We start from the raw sequence: 21,849 nt of genomic DNA on the forward strand, positions 1-21,849 counted from the left end.
TGTGAGCTCAGCTCCTGCTTTAAAGCTGCGGCCCGGCTTGCGTGTGTAGGCGCGATGACGTCATCACATCGCGCCTACACACGCAAGCCTGGCCTCCTGCTTTAATCGCCTATGTGAATGGCGTGAGAGAGCGGAGAGAGGAGCGTCGGGGGAGCGATGGAAGGTGAGTGTAAGTGTTTGTTTTGTATTAAATATTAAGGTGGAACATAATGAAGGGGGCCCATGAAACTGGGGGGCAAATGAAGGGGAGGTAGAGGAACGGCATGACACTGGGGAAGATGAAGGGGGTGGGGAGAGAACGGCATGAAACTGGGGCAGATGGGGGGGTGGAACAGCATGACACTGGGGCAGAGACGGGGGACATGAAACTGTGGGCAGATGAAGGGGGAGAACGTGATGAAACTGGGGACAGAGATGGAGGGGGGGACATGAAACTGGGGGCAGAGTTAGGGTGTATATGAAACTGGGGGAGAGATGGAGGGGGGGCATATAATTTACAGTGACTGTAGGAGGATTATACTGTGTGGGAGCACATGATAAATGAATGAGAATGGGCGGAATCAACATAAAAGTGGGTGGAGCCAAATTTGCCGCGGCACGCAGAGCGCGCTGCACATTTTGCCCCTCTTCCTACTCTTTATAAATTGGGAGGTATGGCGTTGGTGACGCCACACTCCTGCGTGACGTCACTCGCTTCATCTGCGACGCACAGTGTCTCGACTCCCCCGCCTCCTTTACAAGGCTCTGAGGCTCTGTCGCCCAAGGGCCCATAAAAACCTGCAGCCGGCCCTGGGTACAAACAATGTAAACATTCCAGGTTTTTATCAGTTCTCAGGGTCTCAGGTCAGTGATTTCTGTAAGATGCCATAAAACCATGTGACAGATTTAACCCCTTCTCCAGTGTTTGAAGCAGGGTCATAAGTTTATACTCATAAATCCGTTGCTCTTTCTTTGATTTAAAATTCCCTCTTAAAACCAAAATTTTCATGTGATCGGTGATATTATGATCCTCTTTGTAGAAATGTTTTGATACGGGAAGGTCCATTCTTCGTTCTCTAATTGTATGGCAATGTGAATTCATACGAATTCTAAGCTGCTGTCCGGTCTCTCCAACATACAGATTTTCAGTGGAACATTTGGTGCACATTATTAAATACACTACATTAGGTGTGTTACAGGTGAACGTACCTCGGATTTGATATTCCCTGTTAGAGTTTGGTATCTCTATCCTGTCAGTGGTCAGTATGTGAGGGCAGGTTTTGCACCTTTTCTGCCCACATGGAAATGTTCCTGTGTTAGTTGGAGGTGACAGTGAGCTGCTAACAACCATATTGCTGAGGTTTGGTGGCTGTCCGTAGCACAGGAGAGGGGGGTCTGGAAATATGGATTTTAGACGTTTGTCTTTTTGCAGTAGTGGATGCAGTTTTTTGGGGTTTTTTTTTACATTACGTTTACAGGTGTAATCTCATTGTAATTCTCCTTCAGTCCTCTGAGGCGTGTATCACAGTGTGCACATAAGGTGACAAAAGTCCTGCAGCAAAGAGTCCGATGTCACTATTGCCTCCTGTGTATAAGGATTGAAGTTATATCTCTCTACCACTGTGCTGTAAATGTATACACATGTTCCCAATGCCTTTCTGCTATATTCTGTGCACCAGTCACATAACCTCTTAGTAACCCCTGTCCTATGCAGCAAGACAGTTTTAGCTTGGTTACACCCACACTTTTAAGTCTGAAGACACATGTTGTGGAAAAATTGCAATTTTTGATGCAGATTTTGCTGCAGTTTGTTTTTTTGGTTTTTTTAAACCAAAGCTAATAGTGGCTTGAAAAGAAATGGGAGGTATAAAGGAAGCATATATACTTAAAGAGGACCTTTCATGGATTTGGGCACAGGCAGTTCTATATACTGCTGGAAAGCTGACAGTGCACTGAATTCAGCGCACTGTCAACTTTCCCGATCTATGCCCCGGGTGAAGAGCTATTGGTCCCGGTACCATAGCTATTTACAGTCATAGCTTCTCCACAGCAGCGCCTATCGCGCTGTACAGTGTGAGCGAGGAGGAACGCCCCCCTCTCCTCCTTATAATACTTGTCTATGGACGAGCTGTGTGAGCTCACACTGTACAGCGCTATAGGTGCTGCTGTGGAGAAGGACGTTCCTGACAAACTGTCAGGAACCCCCTTCTGACTGTAAAGAGCTACGGTACCGGCACTGCTAGCTCTTTACCCAGGGCACAGACCGGGAAAGCCGACAGTGCGCTGAATTCAGTGCACTGTCGGCTTTCCACCAGTATATAGAACTGCCTGTGCCCAAATCCTTGAAAGGTCCTCTTTAATATAAGAGCTCCCTTTATATCTAACCAGTGCCGCACCTCCCATGAGGCGACCTGAAGCGAGCGCTTCAGGCGGCGCTATGGCAGGGCCTCAGGGAGGGCGGCATTTTTGCTCCCCTAAGCCAGTCCAGGACAAGCTGTCCTGGACTGGCTTAGTACGGAGCGGTGGATTGGGGAGGCCGTTGAAGCAGCGCTGCTCCGGCAGCCTCCCCTCACACTCAGGCAGAGAGCAGGCCTGCTCTCATGCCTGTGAACGGCGCTAAGCCCCGCCCCTCCGATAAGCCCCGCCCCTCCCCGGCGGGGGGGGGGGGGCGGCTTTCTCTCGTTCGCTTCGGGCAGCAAGAGGGGCAGGCTCACCCCTGTATCTAACATTCTTTTTCAAGCCACACTTAGCTTTGACTGAAGAAACCACAGCAAAATCTGCAACAAAAACACAGCTTTTCCACAATGTGTGGCCTAAAGGAGAGGTGTACTAAAGGGACCATTTATTTTCCTGCATCTCCTCCCTTCACTTAAAATACAGTCCAGACTGAAGGCAGCGTGTCATATTAGGTATAAGGTTTCTATAGGGTTTCTTTACCCCATTCTGCTTAAAATAAGCAGAGAGAAAAGTCCTGCAAGCAATTTCAATTTTAAGTGGAATCAAGGACGGAGTTCCCGAACGTTAGGGTGAACCTAGCGTAAGAAGAGCGTTGTGAGCAGGGAAGGGGAGGAGGAGCTCTGCTCCACTGATTCCAGCACAGTTGGAATTTTTTTCTCTTGTCCCCTCATCATTCCTGAGTAACCGATACTGTTAGTTTTGCTGCCTGATATGCTATTACAGGTTCTGAACTGTCAGGTGTGTAGTGTCAGGCAGAAGCAGAGAAGGGGTGTGATTCTGAGCTCACGCCACCTCTGATCGTAGCTCTGAATTACACTCCCTTGCCTACCTGACACTGCCCTCCTGACAGTACAGAGCCTAACTAGCTTATCAGACACGAAAGCTAAGAGCATTGATTGCTCAGGAATGGTGGGGCTAGAGAAATAATTTCAACTTTGCTAGAATCAGTGGTGCAGCACCTATTACCAGCTGTTAAGAGCTGAAATTGGTGGAGGTGGTGAAAGGTCCCCTTTAACCCTGTGTTATCTGCCTCTAGCTATACAACGTACCACTGCTACTTTGACAGTCACATATATGAGCTGGCCCTTATATACATAAACCACACGGACAGACATATGTAAGTAGAAACAGGTTTATTGGCTATGACTGAATATTGATAAGAATTAGATGGGTTTATATAGACTGATACATAAATACAGTCTGAATTTTGAACAGAGAATCACTACGGTGCCTACATTACATAGGTAACTACAATGGCAGATTGTAGGAAGACTAGTGAAGTTATAATGTTCTTTATTTCAGTTCTGACAATTGGTCAACTTTATTTTCTATGCTACTGATGCTAGACATTTGGCCGAACATCTTCTAATGTATTTTCACAATTAACTTTTTTTTAAAGATTTTTTTCCAGGATTTATCAATTTATGACTTGTCTATAGATTTGGTCATCAATTGAAGATCAAGGAAGGTCTAACACCCAGGACCCCATGGATAAGCTGTGGTGTAGCCTCCGTCACATTCATTGGTCGCAACTCAATCCCCAGTGAATGGGCTGAGCTGTGATACCAAGTACAGCCGCTATACAATGCACATATATACAATGTGCAGGGCTTTGGGGTTCTTTCTAATGATGTTGCAGTCTTCTCTAATAGTTGATCATGGTTTCCTCTGATCTTCAATCTATAACCTTTCCTAAGGATAGTTGATCAATTAATATGCCTGGAATCAATTGATATTCCATTTTTATAAGAGACCGTGCAGTGTTCGGGGGGGGGAGATAAGGGGGTATTATTTAGCAGAACAGGTAATTGAGCATGTAAGATAATGGCATTTCATTCTGCAGCCAAAATAGACAAAGTGCACGTGTCACAGGTTGTATGTATTGTCACAGGTTCCTCTAATATGCATAATGTTCTTGAAGATGGATTCATAATGTAGACTTACAGATGTAGCAGAGCTGAGTTTGTTATTAAATAACAGCACCATACCCACAGCTCTGCTAGGTCTGTGTTCACACATACTTCTCCTTAAATACAGTTATATGAGAATGGGGCTGCTGTTGGCATCAATGGGATATAGGGACATTATTTTGGAAATAGAATTTCTTCTTTGTCACAGATATCTGTAGGCTCTTCTTCTTACCACCACCAGGAGGAGGAGGAGGACAGAGTGAAAGTAAATTTGGCACAACCGATCTCCTTATTTTTGTGGGTCAGAATACCAGTTACTCTGTAACTTCCGTCAGCCATCCAGGAGGGGAGAGAAATGTTCGGGATCTTAAAACTGGTAGTAGGAAGAGCATAGGAACCCTGAAAAAGAAGAATAGTAGAATTATAATATCACTATAAAAAGTGATGACAATATTCATAAGTCATGTATGGCTAGGATGGAGAGAGAGTAGATTCCTAATACCCAGGAAAATATTGTGTTGTGACAATAGTGACACCCTGTACACCCTATATTAGGACATATGGATGGCATACTTAGGACTTTCCTCTGTCATCCAGGTAGGTTACCAGTGCGTAAGAGCTGAGGTGGTCTTAAGATGTGCATGGACGGCTATTGGTCTGAATGCCCACTATTCAATATTATATTTCCCCTGAAGGGGCTGCTGCAAGGGAGATATTGGCTTCACATGACCTTCCCCTGAAAAAGCAGCTCAGCCATGTACTCCAGCAGCTCCAATATGAAGGGGTTGTCAGTGATGACGACCATTTAAGAAATGTATATTTTGAAGACAATGAAATGCATTACTCCAAGGAGTCTGCAAAAGATACTTACAGCTTTAAAGGGGCAGTGGCAGGGAAGGCCATAGGTTGCCAGAGGTCCTGGGCACTGCTGTCCTGGCTTGAAGAAAGCATCCAGCAGGTTACAGACATCATGGTAGGTGCAGCTGCCAAATTCATCGATACAGGGGACGGTCAGCCATTCACCCAGCAGTTCCTTCTCAGCAGAGATTTTGATCTGGCATACACAGAGAAACATAAGTCTATGTATTTCACCATAGAACAAATATAAGTTACAACATTTTGGAGGGTGGGACTATAGACAAGTGATTGGAGTCAGCCATTAATATGTGAGGCTGTGTAGGAAATGACCAAAGCCTCTTCTACTGCCATCATTGTGTAATGGTGCAGACTAGTAGGATGTAACCTTACCTGGAGAGGAGAACTTAGGGGCACATCAGTGTTCAGGACGATAGAGACAGTCACATCTCCAGGGATAGAGACAGGATCGGGGCTAATAGAAAGACTTTTGATTGTTCCAGGGAGTTTTCCTGAATCACAGTTTTCCCATGTTATACTCTTCACTTCCTGTGAGAAAGATGATTTACATAAAACTATTAGCACAACCCGCACTCTTAAAATAAAACATTTTAAACAAATTTTTTTTGAAATGACAACACTTTTGCGCTGCACTGTGCTGAGGTAAGAGTCAATGCAGCAAGGTGGCTTGCTTGTGGTTCATCCTATTGACTTGCACCGTTTGGGTTCTGCGATCCAACAATAGGGCACCATCTGCTTGGTGTATGGGTGTTTGAATGGGTTTTCACTAAGGAGCACATTCATAATACCGTGGTTAATGTCTGTTACTGTCTTCCATCATAGGATGACAGACTGATTCTGTGTCCATGCCCATAGATATTAATGTAAACAACAAAGCCATCTTCCATCATGTTTACTTTTGTAACGGAAGATAAAGTCCTGCATGCAATGGGAAAGGATAAAGAATCAGTCTGTGTTCATTCTCTGCAACAGTTTAATGTCCGTTGCTGTCATTCCGTGACAGAAGACAGCAACGAACGTTAACAATGGTAGTGTGAATGCCCCCTAACACTCCAAAAACATACTAGGGGTATCTGGGGACTAAATCTGACCTATTTTCAAGCCGGGTTCTGTCAGTGCTGCAGACAAGGTTTCTGTACTGTTCCAACTGATATTAAAGGGGCTCTATCAGCAAAATCATGGTGATAGAGCCCCACATATGCGTGAATAGTCTTTAAAAAGGCTATTCAGGCACCGGTGAACTTATATTAAACGCCCCCCCCCGCTTCTTTAAAATAAAACCCTAAAACAGAATATGTTCAACTTACCGAATGTGCACGGTGGGCGGGCAGTCAGGGTCTGACGTCATCTATAGCCATGCCTCCTCTTCCAGCGATGTCCTCGGGTCTCGTCTAACTAGCGAACTGACATTGATAAAAAATGGCACGCACGCATTCGCAGTAGTAGAAGCAGCATGCTACTGCGCATGCACCCGCGCAATTTTTTTTTATCAATGTCAGTTTGCTAGTTAGACGGGACCCGAGGACATCGCTGGAAGAGGAGGCGTGGCTGAAGATGACCTCGGACCCTGAATGCCCGCCCCCCGTGCACGTTCGGTAAGTTGAACATATTCTGTTTTAGGGTTTTAGTTTAAAACGGGGGGGCGGGGGTAGTTTAATATAACTTTACCGGTGCCTGAATAGCCTTTTTAAAGACTATTCACGCATATGTGGGGCTCTATCAGCATGATAGCATGATTTTGCTGATAGAGCCCCTTTAATGTCATTGTAACCAGCACCAGGTATCCAAGTTGATCCGCTTCCTCCTTGCCTGTACTATGGGGGCTGGCTTTTATTATAATGATTTACTCTGCCAGCACCCATAGTGTAGGTAACAATGCTGAATATGGAGAAGAGACAAATATACTTGAGTGATGGTTCTCATTGAGAGGTCCATAGTCAAAACCAGCCCAGAAACCCAATGTGCCACAGTGATACAACTAATCCCAGAAAAAAAGTTAAATTTAGTACCTGGATAACCCATTCGATATAATGCTGATAGGACTGTATGGAGACTGTAGGATACGGTTAGTCATAGTTGGGGTCATGAGGAATAACACCAAACCGTAACAGATCATTCCGTAATAAATCGTCCAGTAAAAGCATTACCTGCACTATCCTTTACATGATGTACATCACAAATGGACGGTGACAAAAACTTCCTTTAATCTGCAATTTAGATTTTAAGCCCCAATGGCGACAGTGACTGATTTGAACCATGAAAATCTCTTTACAACGTTGTGTTGGCGCTATATAACTCAATATCATACATCATACAGCTCAAAATGTATTCAGGATTATCATAATATCTTGTTGCGAAATGTGAAATAAATTGTCAGTATATTCTAGTACTAGATCTAATAAGAACAGTGCCACTCTTGTCTGTGGACTGTTTCTGGTACTGCAGCTCAGGTCAGGAGACTTTATCTGACGGGTTGTCGGTATTGCAGCTCAGCCCCATTCAGCTGAGTAAGCCTAAATGAGACGTACCCTAAAGACATAGTTGTCCTTGAAGTACATGGGGGCCGAGTTGCAATACCAGAAACGGGACAGGGACTTAAAGTGGTGATGCTTCTGAAATAAAAGCAAGTTATTTTTCTAATTCAGTATAGACCCCTTAAATTATGATCGCAGGCAGTATTGTACCAATTCCTGCTACCCGAGGAATGGTCAACCTGTCCCACAAAAAGAATATTTTTGACATTGATAGAAGCTATCAGTAGCAGCTTTACATAGGAGTGCAGGGAAATGTATTGCATTATCTTCAGCAACAATAAAACACTGCAGAATGGTAACAAATAAAGACAAATCCAGCTCTGCTACATCCGTATGCTATAGCTATGTGAATACATGCCAACAGGATGATAGAAATTCTATTACATCCAGTAATGGTACATGCAATAATGAATCTGTATACTCAGTAATGAATTGTATTGTCAAGCAGGATGTAAGTGATGCACAGTATTGATCCCCCTTCCCCCCTTGCATTATGTCAGCTCTTACCGTAGCGAGTTTCCACCATGGAATTATTATTATACCTTCAGATAGATGCCCTAAAGCTGCCAAGGCAACCAGAAGGCAGAAAGCAAGCTTCGCCATAGCCACTATACACTAGTGCCCAATAAGAAGAGAAATGCAGCTTACAACCCACTCCGCAGTCTGATCCTACATGTGCTCCTCCTTATAAGCCTCTATGCCAAATATATGGACAGTGTAGCTGACACTGCAGTGCCTTCTCTATACATACAAGGCATTAAAGGCAGATGTTATATCAATAAGATGAAAATGACCGTCATATTGTACAGTCATATGGTGTCAGCATCTTGTCCTCCTAACATGCACTAGCCAGAAATGTCACCTTTGCAAGAGCTTATGTTGGTAACTGAACAATGCATTGAGATGTAACTAGAGAGCAGGCTGCCCTCTAGTGGTCATGTGATCAATTGTCAGGTGTTTAGAAACGGAACCATTCATTGCGATTGTGTTTGTAAATACCTCTTGTATATTCCTCCGGAAATAACAATCCTACAACATGCTTTCCTGAGCATTCTGCTGTGCCTCTATCAATCTCCTTGCAAATTAATAAACTGACAAACGTGTATTGCCATTCCTCCTGTGAATTGAAACTCCAGAGCCCCAACATAGAATCTGTCCCTATCTACTATGTACCATTTAGAATAGTGGTATATTTTCTATGTCCGCATCTTTGGGGCCCATCAGGCTCAAAGTCACATTAGCGACTGCTTCCTCTGCACCCCCTATAGGTACACCTCTGCATGAAATTGGACTTTGTACCCCAGCCCCCAATCCTCACCCTTCCCTATTAATGGAGTTGCTCCTGCCTGTATTTCATAGTCCAATATTCTGCATATAGTGTTGTTAGAGGACCTTTGATGACATCACAGGCCCTTCAGCCGCCCCATAGGATCACGCTATGCGGTGGGCAGACTACATGCTAATTTGGGGCGGAGCTAAATGGCAGGTTGCATGCAGAGGCGGATCCAGGGCCGGGCAAGCCGGGCAACCGCCCGGGGCCCCGCGGCGTAGCCCGGAACGCAGGTCGCATGGCCAGCGGCAGCACAGAGCATAGTTGGGCAAGTGCCGGGGCCCACATCGTCTCTGGCACTTACCCGCCCCAGCACAGAACTAACGGGGAATTCTGTACTGGAATTCCCCGTTAGTTAGGGATCGTTGCTTTCAGCAATATGTGCAAATGCACATACCGGTGAAAGTGTGGGGCATACTGAGTGTGGGGCCCTACTGTGGTGCATATAATACTGAGTGTGGGGCTCTACTGTGGTGCATATATTACTGAGTGTGGGGCCCTACTGTGGTGCATATATTACTGAGTGTGGGGCCCTACTGTGGTGCATATATTACTGAGTGTGGGGCCCTACCGTGGTGCATATAATACTGAGCGTGGGGGCCCTACTGTGGTACATATAATACTAAGTCTGGGGGCCCTACTGTGCTGCATATAACCCTTTGTGTGGGGGCCCAAAGTGGAGCATATAATACTGTTTCGGGGCCTAAAATGGAGCATATAATACTGTGTGAGGGGCCACTGTGAAGCATATAATACTGAAGGGGGGGATGAAACTGGGGGCAGAGATGAAGGGGGAAATTTAACGGGGGGCAGATAAAAAGGGCACTTAAAATGGGGGTGACATTAAAGAGGACCTTTCACCACATCCGGGCACAGGCAGTTTTATATACTGCCAGAAAGCTGACAGTGCGCTGAATTCAGCGCACTGTCGGCTTTCCCGATCTGTGCCCAGTGTGAAGAGCTTACGGCCCGGTACCGTAGCTCTTCTATGGTCAGAAGGGCGTTTCTGACCATTAGCCAGAGACGTCCTTCTGCCTCGCGGCGCCTATCGCGCTGTGCTGTGGAGCCGGGAGGAACGCCCCCTCCCTCTGCTCACACAGCTTGTCCGTAGACTAGCATTATCAGGAGAGGGAGGGGGCGTTCCTCCCGGCTCCACAGCACAGCGCGATTGGCGCCGCGAGGCAGAAGGACGTCTCTGGCTAATGGTCAGAAACGCCCTTCTGACTGTAAAGCGCTACGGTACCGGGACCGATAGCGCTTTACACCGGGCACGGATTGGGAAAGCCGACAGTGCGCTGAATTCAGCGCACTGTCAGCTTTCTGGCAGTATATAACACTGCCTGTGCCCAGATATGGTGAAAGGTCCTCTTTAAAGAGGACCTTTCATGGGTTGGGACACATGCGGTTTTATATACCGCTAGAAAGCCAGTTGGCTTTCACGATCTGTGCCCCAGGTGAAGAGCTATTGGTGCCGGTATTGTAGCTCTTTACAGTCAGTCAGGAACGTCCTTCTTCACAGCATCGTGGGGAGGAACGCCCCCCTCCCAGTACTCGTCCATAGACGAGTATTATCAGGAGCGGAGGGGGCGTTCCTCCCTTCTCTCACAGTACGGTGCTATAGGCACTACTGTGAAGAAGGACATTCCTGACAGAGTGTCAGGAACACCCTTCTGATTGTGAAGAGCTACGGTACCAGCACCGATAGCTCTTCACATGGGGCACAGATCATGAAAGTCGGCGCTTCTAGCGGTATATAAAACTGCATTTGCCCAAAGTGATGAAAGGTCCTCTTTAAGAGGGTCATTAAACTTGAGACAACTGGAGGGGGACATTAAATAATGGGGGTCACTGGAGGAGGACATTAAACCATGGGAGTGCAGTGATGGAAGCCAATAGCCTGGGGAACATTAAAGGGGGTGTGCAGGATAACAATTTTTTTAAAAAATTATAGGTGAAGCTAGGCATCAGACATACAGCTCTATAAATAGATGATGAGACCAGTCCCCCAGCCTTCACATACCTCACTCATTTCCCCCCTCCTTTATCTGTGAGCAGGAAGCTAGGTCACATGTGTGGTGCAGACACAGGAACAGGCTCGCTCCCGTGTACTTGGCCCATCTCCCTCCCCCCAGTTGGTCAAATACAGCTAACTAGTTTAAAAAAACGCCTCAAAAACACATTCCATACCCTCAAAAACACATTCCATACCCCCAGACCCCCCGGTAAGTAGGGCCCCGCCAAAGTCAACCGCCCAGGGCCCCCGCAAAGCCTGGATCCGCAACTGGTTGCATGTGAAACCCCACCCACCAAATGACGCCAAGAAACCAGGAAGAAAGATTTTACAGCAGTGAAGACTGGTGAGTATGCGACGTGGGAATACCCCTTTAACCTCCGACTAACACATATGTCTCTATTGCTCCCCTGCCACAGCTATGCACCTCTTCCCAGAGGATGGAAATTCACTATTTCTGATGAAGTTCTGTAGCCGAAAGTAACACACCAAATTAGCACTTCTGTCAGTGAAAAAAACGGACCATATCATCCATTTTTCACAGTTGTGTGAATATAACCTTAGACAGTGCAAACTTAGACAAGACAAATTTATAAGTGTGCCTGATGTTGAGGTTGATAAATCTGTTGCACTTTTAGTCGTCCTATTTTCTAGGTTTCTGATAATAAATTACCCCAAATTTTGGAGCGTTTTCTGGCGCACATTGTTATATACTGTATTAAACTCCTCCCTTTTTTTTGACAAGCCTTTTTCCATTAAGTCCCCCTGCTTGTCGGTCATGTATTACTAAGTATCTAAAATGGTAGAAAATGAGATGTAAGGTTCACATCGGCATTGGAGTCGACTCTGACACAGATTCCATCTTCAACCATCGGAGAGAAAAGTCCTGCACAGAGGACGTTACCCTCGTCCCGGTTTTATACTGAAACCCCACAGACCTGGCACACCCAATTATAGTCTATGGGGTCCATGGGTAACTGCTTTTTTTAGCAGACAGGCTCTTTGTTTTTCAGGTCCTCATGCAGATGTGAACAATGGAGAAACAATTTTGAACCTAGCATAAGGAAATATGCCAGTTTTTGGTGTATTTTCATGAAATTATCTACCCCATATATCAGTCCTCCAGCCCTATAGTATGGTGTCTGTAGACTGGATTGTATGTGACAGGTTTACAAGTAACTGGTTACAAGATAACCACTGAAGTAAATGGGTTTACATGTAATAAACAGATATATCTGGACTTCCACAGTATCAGCCTTTGTATGCAACAGACTTTATGGTTTATATATTAGGGCTCTCAAGGAGGACCCCTCTATTATCCTCACATTCCCTAAAAAGTGAGTAAAATGCTGAGCCCCCTCCCCATGATCACCACATTATATTACGTTGGCTCTTACCAATGCTCCAGTAAGTTGTCCAACCGCTGCAAGAGCAACCAGAAAGCAGAATGCTAGATTCGCCATGGCGGCTACAACAAAGTGGGAAATAGTCACAGTCAACAGCGAGAATGTAACTTTGATAGTTTGTCCTACATCTACTTCTCCTTATATATGTATTCTTAGACAAATACCTGCTAACAGCAAACACCACAGCTGCTTATCTCTAGATAATCCCATTAAAAGCAGATATTAAATCAACAAGATACAGAGATTACTATCACAATGTATACTAATATTATTTTCAGCCCACCCTATGACGACTATACACATATCAGATATCTCTATTATATCACCACATATTCATATACATAGTGGCTTCCAAAGTAAAGTATATGAAATGCATCTAAAACAGAAGGCTGCCCTCTAATGTTTGTCTGTATAAATATCCATATTCTCAAATCACACGTCATGCTTTGTGTGTTTGTTTTCTAGGCCGTTTTGGTGCCCTCTTCAAAGTCATCTACAGACTGCAAATATGAAAAGGGACCTTAAAAAGAACCTTTCACCTCTTCTACCAATACATCATTTAATAACTGCGGCTCTGCTGATTCTAGCCCCCACTGTTCCTGAGCAATAAGTGCTGCTGGTTTTGGTGCTGCTAGGTTTATCCTGTTTAGCCTTTGTACTGTCAGGAGAGCGGTGTCAGACAGGAGCAGACAAGGGGTGTGATTCTGAGATCTGACACTGCCTGACTCTGATAGGAGCGCCGACTCACACTCCCTGCCTGCCTGCTCCTTCTGACAATGCAGAGACTAAACTAACTGCACTTATTGCTCAGGGACACTGGGGGCTAAAAATAAAATACTGTGCCTGAATCATTAACAGATGCTAAGAACTGGAGCTGGTGAAAGGTCCTCTATAAATGGAATCTGGAGTGTCGTATGCTGGGCTTCAGAAGTCCCGCAAGTGAGAGTTAAAAGGTTTGTAAGTCTGCCTGATAAAGCAGTAGCCACACTGTAAAATTTTGTGTTTTTTTTTTCTGCTGCCTTTCCACACAGGGCACCATCTAACCTAGGGCCAGCCTTGTTGGCATGTGCCACAGCATAACAGTGCTAGCAATATGTCCCCATAGTGTCAGCCACATAACCAGCACCACACCTCTAATGAGGTGAGGTGAGGCGCCTGCCTCAGGCGGCGCACGGGAGAGGGGCGGCAGCCCGGGCGATTTTTTTTTTTTTCTATTTTTAGTATCTCCAGCAGGTAGCGGCCTATTTATCAACCTCCCCGGACTTGCTCACTGCCGCCCCTGCTTCCCCTTGTACTATAGGCCGCTGAGGCCGGCAGTGAATAGGCCTGGGCCAGGCCGCGATCCCACTGCCGCTATTATTATAGTCTAGCACACTATCGGCTTTCCTGATCTGTGTCCCGGGTGAAGAGCTATCGGTGCCGGTACTGTAGCTCTTCACAGTCAGAAGGGCGTTCTTCCCAGCAGCGCCTATAGCGCTGTACAGTGTGAGCGGGGAGGAATGCCCCCCTCCCCTCCTGATAATACTCGTGTATGGACAAGCACTGTGAGCAGAGGGGGGGGGGGGGGCGTTCCTCCCCGGTCACACTGTACAGCGCTATAGGTGCTGCTGGGAAGAAGGACGTTCCTGATAGACTGTCAGGAACGCCCTTCTGAGTGTGAAGAGCTACAGTACCGGCACCGATAGCTCTTCACCCGGGGCACAGATCAGCCCCACCCCCGCTGTCTGAGGCAGACGATCAAAAGATGAACATCCACCTTAGGCAGCAGAGAGGCTAGGTTCATCACTGCACATAACCCCTATATAGGGTAGTCATATGGCCCCCTGTGCAATCCAACTAAATTGGCAACCTATGCACACTATAAGTCCCAGCCATATTTCCTTCCCTTTATAGAGTCCAAACCCTAGCACCTTCTGTTATTACCAGGTCAAGCATTCAGCAAGTCCATATATCAAAATCAATTGGTAGTCCATATAATGTATGGACAAATTGGGTCCTTGAAGAGACACTCTCTGCTCTGTTTAATTGAGGGAGTTCCTGAGTGGGCAAGGGTTTTTGGAATTACATTGAGTATTTTTAGACCCCTCCCCATATGAGAGTTGTCTGATTTAATTGTCCTATGATGCACGTCTCTGCCCCCTAGCTTTCTTATTTATAACTAACGGGCTACACTATTTCATAAATAACGCAAGCATCTTAATGGTGCCCTAGGCAGATGCCTACCTTGCCTATTCCTTATCCATAGGTTTTGTCTATAGAAAACTGGGTCCAGATTGGTCACATGCTTACAGCGATGTTGCTAATGAATGAGCCTAATGTATTTGACAAATAGCAGAGGGAAATCATTATTCAGTCTATAGGTGAATGATCACAGTAAGATGCTGCAGTAGAATACCCGTTTTATTTATCTTGGAGAAGAACTGCCGGAGTTACTAAATTTGCTACTCCACATCTTTATAGAACAGTAATAAATTAGAAATGACTGGACAAAGGAGCGCAGTCTAAGGGGAGGCCCACATGACGCAGGGGTCTGGACTGCAATCATAGGTCCCTTTGAAGTAAGGAGGAGGAGTCAGTGTGCATTTTGGGTTGCACGGTGCAACTTATAATTAAAAGCCCTCGAAGCCAACGGCACTCGCGGTGTAGAGGAGCAACTGAGAGGGACAATCTCCCACCCACCCTCCCTCCCTTGTATTTTGTTATTTGGGTTTGAATAATGGTGGGGGGGAATTGTTGTTTAGTAGGTGAGGGTCATTTAGTCACGGTAGCTTGGCGGTGGGTCCTGGGAGTTGGGCAGGATGAATTCTGGTTATGTGGTTGGGGGGGAGCTATAAGGCCATGGACTCCCCAAGGATTGGCATTACTATGCCGGGAATTATGTCTGGCTTACAAGGAGAGATCTTAATTATGGTATTCCTTTCACCTGGGAAAGGTGTATTGGTGCCTTTGAGCTGGGGGCACGGCTGGAGGTGCATTTCAAATTTTGGGGTTTGGGCCAGACTATAGGCTTCCTTAGCCTTAGGACCTCCTTAGCCTAGGAGATAAGGTTAAGATCTCAGGGATATTTAGGTTTATTATTTGGTGATTATTTATACATTTGTTAACTGTTTGTTTGTTAATAAAATGGCTGCGGTGGCCAATTTAATCCATCTACGTGTGTTGAGTCTTCTTTCAGGTAAAACAACGTGGTTGAGTAGGTGGAAGGACTAGGCCTACTGCGTCAAGATATATTCACTCCAGAAATAAAAGATTTGATGTGAAATTCCCCAGACAACAGACAGAACAAAGTGTATATTGTTAGAAGGATTATAACTATATAATGAAATGAACGCTGACAGACTAAATCTTTATTGTCTCCAGAGTGATGGGTGAGCAGGAGCGATATTAAGTAAGCAGGTAAGTCTACATCCCAATCTTCAGGAGGTAAGGGTGGTTATAAATTCTGGAGCAACTTGGTCAGACTGACACCGGCTTGTCAGTATAAGTCAAAGACAGTCTCAGTATTGTAGCCAGGAGGTGGGCCATTGCCCTGCAAATTTTTTGGGACAAGTGTGTGGTAGAGATTGTGAGGGCACGTTTTGATGGATTTCATAGCTGCAGTCCAGCCGATGAGCCAAAGACTTTCCTTCGACTACCTTTGTGGAACCTGCTCTCGAAACCTGGACGTTGCAGGTATTTTTGTGAAAGACTAACAGCACATTTTTTGTGACGACTGCATTGACCCCAGAAAGTACCATCACCATCCCTCAGCTCCATCCCAGTGGTTACCAAGATTGCCCCTTCATCTAATGGCTGATTATTGCTCAGTTGTTCATAGCCTTACTTCAATTAAACTGTAAGTTGTTGCACCCTTCATCACTGTCTCTTGTGTTCTCACTGTGCCCTACACTTTCATCATGGGCAGTTGAACCACTATCAGGGAGTGTCTCGGAGGAAACTACTTCCGCCATCATTAACAATCCAGGCCCCCTCATCATTCGTTGCACCATTCCCTGGTGTAGTACCAGAGGGCTAGTAGAGCCAATTGTGAGCCAACCGTGAGTGACTACTACTATCCACCCTGTCTTTCTCCCCTGGGATTCTGCAATATGAAAACTAGACTATGACAATTTAGCAGAAACATTGGAATGTATAATAAAATATTATGGACAATAGGAAGTGTGTAGGGATTGTCTGGGCAGGAGAACTCCAGAAGATAAGCTAATCATGGGGATCTCACTGATAGGTGCCCATTTTATAGAACTGGTGCACGTTGATATACATATTGCATAGTGCCCACTGAGTTCAATGAGCACCAACTAATGGAGACCATCAGTCTTATTGCACACCTTTTTGGTAGCCCAAGTCGATACAACAAAAGTGTCCTATCATATGAAATATTAGCCACAGCTACCCAGTACTAACATCTTGCTGCCAACTATTTCTGAAGCTAAACCCTTAAAGATTACTTGATCACCAGGCCAGTCATTTTTAGAACAGGGGTTGTCCATATGAGGCAATCATCTAAAGTCCACCATTATTTCCTATACAATACACCCTCAAGGCCTCCATTGTCAGATGGTACATAATGTAAAATATTTCTTGTTCCCGCATATTTTCCCCCTTGCCTTAGGGAGCGTTCACGCTACCGTCGGTGTCCGACATGTAGTGTCCGCTCCTAGTGTCCGCTCAAAATCTGTCACGGACACTAGGAGCGGACAGTAGCTGTGTCCGTGACACCTGTCATTCATCTCAATGGGCATCGGGTGCGTTCTTTTGCAGGGTTTTTCTGTCCGCTTGAGAAGTCGGACATCTTCACTTGCGGACAGGGAAGGACGGGCACGGAGTGCAAAAGAAAGCACCCGATGCCCACTGAGATGAATGACAGGTGTCACGGACACAGCTAGTGTCCGCTCCTAGTGTCCGTGACAGATTCTGAGCGGACACTAGGAGCGGACACTACATGTCGGACACCGACGGTAGTGTGAACGCCCCCTTACTTTTTAATCCTCAGGCCACACCCAGCACCTACACCAAACAGCTGATATTGGAGACTGTAGTACCAGTATAGTGTACAGAGCAGACAACTTGTCCACCGTGTTGTGACCACGTTGAGATAATGGAGCTCATCTCCCATTCACTTTAACCAGAAATGGGCACTATACAATGGAAGGAGCTGTGGGCTTCCACCTCTGTATACTGTAGTAGTACCAGCATCATGCATCCCAATATCCGGTGATCAATGTCCAAGATCAATGCCAGATATTTGACCCTCTTCAATCTCATAGTGATGTCCTATCCTAACAGTTGTTTTTATATACAATACAATAAAGTAAAAGTTAAGAGGTTGAGTAGCTTTGTCAGTGATAGTTGTGTTCTTTCGGCTTTCCCGATATTACCTCTATCGTCACCTTAACCATAACATGTATGGTGGAGTCAGGCATAGGATGTTTTGTTAGGTCTTTTGAAAGTCGCATAGAGAAGGATTTTGTTTTAATACATATAGAGCAGCTTGATGCTACATATTTATGTTGGCATTGTCTTATCAATGGGCACAATACCAAGGGGAAACCAGGTTCAGTCACAGGATTCAGGATGGTCAAATGAAGGGCGTGAGCTCCTATCTGACCCTAGTGCAAATTCACAGCCTCTTATGTATCTGTCTAAATCTTAGGATTGGTGTTATGATTTTGACAGCATCTTCCTATAAAGAAGTTTTCATGCTATACTTTTTCTTCAAAGCTTATAGAAAACAGAAAACTGAGGCTTATGAAGGCCATACACGTAAGATAGCTGTCTCACCCAGTCCCTCCATACACATACAAGCTCGGCCAAGCACACATGTGCAAGATGAAGCTATTCCATGGCCATTGCTGTCTCTCTGTAATATTACTGTTGCACAAAGTGAAGTGTATGAAAGCACAAAAAGCAGCAGCGCAAGTACTGCCATAGTAACCGTACCTTTTTTTTTTTTTTTTAATAGGCCTTTACCTGCTGGAGTAGCCTCAGCATCTAACAGGTCCTATTTCCTTACCGATCCCCATTCCTGCTGACTGCTGCCCCCCAGGGAGCCCCAAGCATCTCTTATCACATCACTGGGGCCCTCTGGAGGGAAGTAGGGGAAGCGGAAATGAGAAGTAGCGGGCATCAGTAAGATTATTTGTTGCACAAACTCCAACAAATGCAGTTATTATTATACTCTAGCCACTATATGACTGTGTACTGTGTGTAGGGGCCTCTATGGGACATTATACTGTGTGGAGGGGCTGCTATGGGACATTATACTGTGTGCAAGGGCCACTATGGGACATTATACTGTGTGCAAGGGCCACTATGGGACATTATACTGTGTGGAGGATCCATTATAGGACATTATACTGTGTGGAGGGACCACTATGAGATATTATACTGTGTGTAGGGGCCGCTATGGGACATTATACTGTGTGCAGGGTCCACTATGGGACATTATACTGTGTGGAGGGGCTGCTATGGGACATTATACTGTGTGCAAGGGCCACTATGGAACATTATACTGTGTGGAGAGGCTACAAAGGGACATTATACTGTGTGGAGGAGCCGCTATGGGACATTATACTGTGTGCAAGGGCCACTATGGAACATTATACTGTGTGGAGAGGCTACAAAGGGACATTATACTGTGTGGAGGAGCCGCTATGGGACATTATACTGTGTGCAAGGGCCACTATGGGACATTATACTGTGTGGAGGGGCTGCTATGGGACATTATACTGTGTGCAAGGGCCACTATGGGACATTATACTGTGTGGAGGAGCCATTATGGGACATTATACTGTGTGGAGGGACCACTATGAGATATTATACTGTGTGTAGGGGCCACTATGGGACATTATACTGTGTGTAGGGGCCGCTATGGGACATTATACTGTGTGCAAGGGCCACTATGGGATATTATACTGTGTGGAGAGGATAGTATGGGACATTATACTGTGTGGAGGGGCCACTATGAGATATACTGTGTGGAGGGGCCGCTATGGGACATTATACTGTGTGCAAGGGCCGCTATGGGACATTATACTATGTGCAAGGGCCACTATGGGACATTATACTGTGTGGAGGGGCTGCTATGGGACATTATACTGTGTGCAGGGTCCACTATGCTACGTTAAACTACGTGGAGGGGCCACTATGGAACATTATACTGTGTGCAAGGGCCACTATGGGACATTATATTGTGTGGAGGAGCCATTATGGGATATTATACTGTGTGGAGGGGCCACTATGGGATACTATAATATCATGGAACATTACACTTTCTGGAGTCCACTTTGGAACATTATAGTTTGTGTAAATGGAGCGTTATATTGTGTTGGGGCCTAAACAAAGGGTGTTATGATGAGGGGGGGGAGTCAGTAATAAGCAAGAGGACAGCATGACTAGGCTGAAGCTACCCCTCGCTAACCATGACTATGCTCAGGTATCTTAAGGATAGGCCATAAACACCTTAAACTTGGACAATCCCTATAAGGCCCGGGCCTCTTATGGTATAGATGCCGCTGTTTGGCTGCAGCAGAAACACAGTGGAAAAAAACTCAATGTTTTAGTCGCCCTTGAAGCGACTAGGGAAAAGGGCAAAGACTATTTGTCAGTTGCATCCTGGGCCTAGTTAATAGAAGTTTTGCAGACTCCTGTATAGTTGAACTTTTCACCTCACTTCCCCCCCCCCCCCCGTTCGAGAACTTTCCAGGGGAGGGAGGGGGGAGCGGAGTATGTTAATGAGAAGGGGAGTCTCCGGTATATTACAGGGGTACGTGTGTGGAGACTCACCTTCTGCCATTTGTCCTTGATGGTGAGAGGAACCCCCGCCCACCCTACCCTTGCGGTGGTTTTTTTGTTGTTTGGTTTGTTGTCTTGTTTCTGGCTGGTTTTTTCTTTGTTTTTCAGTTGTCACAGCGGCGGATGTTCCATGCCCCTTGGCGATAAGAAGATTGGCCTACATGTCCGCTGTACCACAGTGGTAACATTCGGGAGGAAGATTGGAAGAAGGAAAAGCGGGGCATGGAGGTTTTTTCCGGGTTTAGCTTTGTTTACTTTCATAAAGTATTTGTTTATGGTTGAATTTTTTCAAATGTTTACAATATGTTAATATAGAATAAAATCGCTGTGGCCAACCCACCTTTTACCAAAATTTAGGCGTTTGTGGTTTGTTGTATAAAGTCAGCAATAAGGTCATGGTTAATAGAAGGTATGTACAAATAGTCTACAGTCTCTGTAAAGTGGATGGGTTTGTAGTGAATCTCATCCACAAATTGTGGAAAAATACACACAGTGGACATGCTGTGATTTCCAAAACGCTGGTGGTTTAAGGTATAATAAGGGCCTGTGCACATGGAGTTATCGCATGCGCATTTTAGCATTATACACGTGAATAGAATACACGTGTAAAAATAACACTCACATTGACTTCAATGAAATTTTGTACACGTGTAGAAAATGCGTCAAAAACTTTTTTTTGGCCCGTTTTTTGACGCGTTTTTTACACGTGTAAAAAATTTAATTGAAGTCAATGGGAGTGTTATTTTTGGACGTGTATTCTATACACATGTATTATGCTAAAATGAACTTGCGTCAACTCTGTGTGCACGGGCCCTAAAACAAGAAAGTCTGCAGAGCAAACCTATCACATGAAAAGAAGCTGATTGTACACACTCTCCGTCCACTGCAGCAGTTTCCCACTACCTACACGAAACAGCTGATCTGTGCAGGGCCTTAGTTATATGTGTCATATTATTAAGGACAATAAATTGTAATTTGTGTGGGTAGTTTGAGGAGCCCACAAAATTTGCCTGTATGAGGCCTTTAAATTCCTGGTGGCAGCCTTGGTCAGACTACACAGGAGTCATTTGTAGTCTGTTACCATGGAAGCACATATCTGTAGGTGCAATAATATTAGGAGATATTTAATGAGGAGCATTTGCAAAGTTCCTTCATCTTTAATGGGGTTTTTTCAAGATACACTAGGATAATAATAATAAAAAAAACCCAGCTGGTCCTTTAACACTGTAAAGATGGTTTTCCAGAAATAACAAAGAATAAAAATGTTTTGCTTTAGGGAGTCATGTGTTTTCAGCGTGGGGACCTCAGGACTGACAATGGTGTTTTTACGAGGAGGTCATATATATTTTATTTTCCACAGACTTCTAAAGTATTCAACGTGCACTGGAAACTTTCGTCCCAAAATATTAACACAGCTTTAGAACAACAGAAAATTCAGAATTACTGGCAAGCGCGCACAAGTATAATCTTTATATAAGGTAAACACACTATTAAATGTGGAGACATATCCAAACTAAATAAAGCAGGTCTACGGCAGTGATAACAAGTGTGG

General features: G+C 45.1%; 1 protein-coding gene across 2 annotated transcripts; it reads right to left on the bottom strand.

The window, feature by feature from the left end:
- Nucleotides 1-4,483: 4,483 nt before the first annotated feature.
- On the bottom strand, nucleotides 4,484-12,611 carry LOC142205031 (ganglioside GM2 activator-like). 2 transcript variants are annotated; one of them, XM_075276381.1, is made up of 4 exons: nucleotides 12,495-12,611; nucleotides 5,595-5,750; nucleotides 5,218-5,400; nucleotides 4,484-4,745 (listed from the first exon to the last, which is right to left on the bottom strand). In XM_075276381.1, the coding sequence occupies exons 1-4, from the start codon at nucleotides 12,558-12,560 to the stop codon at nucleotides 4,575-4,577; spliced, it is 576 nt and encodes a 191-aa protein (XP_075132482.1). In that variant the 5' UTR covers nucleotides 12,561-12,611; the 3' UTR covers nucleotides 4,484-4,574. The 2 variants fall into 2 exon arrangements, with proteins under 2 accessions (XP_075132482.1, XP_075132481.1); XM_075276380.1 differs by lacking the exon at nucleotides 12,495-12,611 and adding an exon at nucleotides 8,264-8,615.
- Between the last annotated feature and the right edge of the window lie 9,238 nt (nucleotides 12,612-21,849).

Source organism: Leptodactylus fuscus, chromosome 5 (genome assembly GCF_031893055.1).
Source record: "Leptodactylus fuscus isolate aLepFus1 chromosome 5, aLepFus1.hap2, whole genome shotgun sequence".
Classification (NCBI taxonomy): Eukaryota; Metazoa; Chordata; class Amphibia; order Anura; family Leptodactylidae; genus Leptodactylus; species Leptodactylus fuscus.

Coding starts and splice junctions, on each gene's coding strand:
- LOC142205031 (XM_075276380.1), bottom strand. CDS start 8,359: ATGGCGAAGCTTGCTTTCTGCCTTCTGGTTGCCTTGGCAGCTTTAGGG. Junction 5,751..8,263: donor CATGGTGGAAACTCGCTACG/GTAAGAGCTGAC, acceptor TCTTTCTCACAG/GAAGTGAAGAGTATAACATG. Junction 4,746..5,217: donor GCCACTGCCCCTTTAAAGCT/GTAAGTATCTTT, acceptor CTTCTTTTTCAG/GGTTCCTATGCTCTTCCTAC.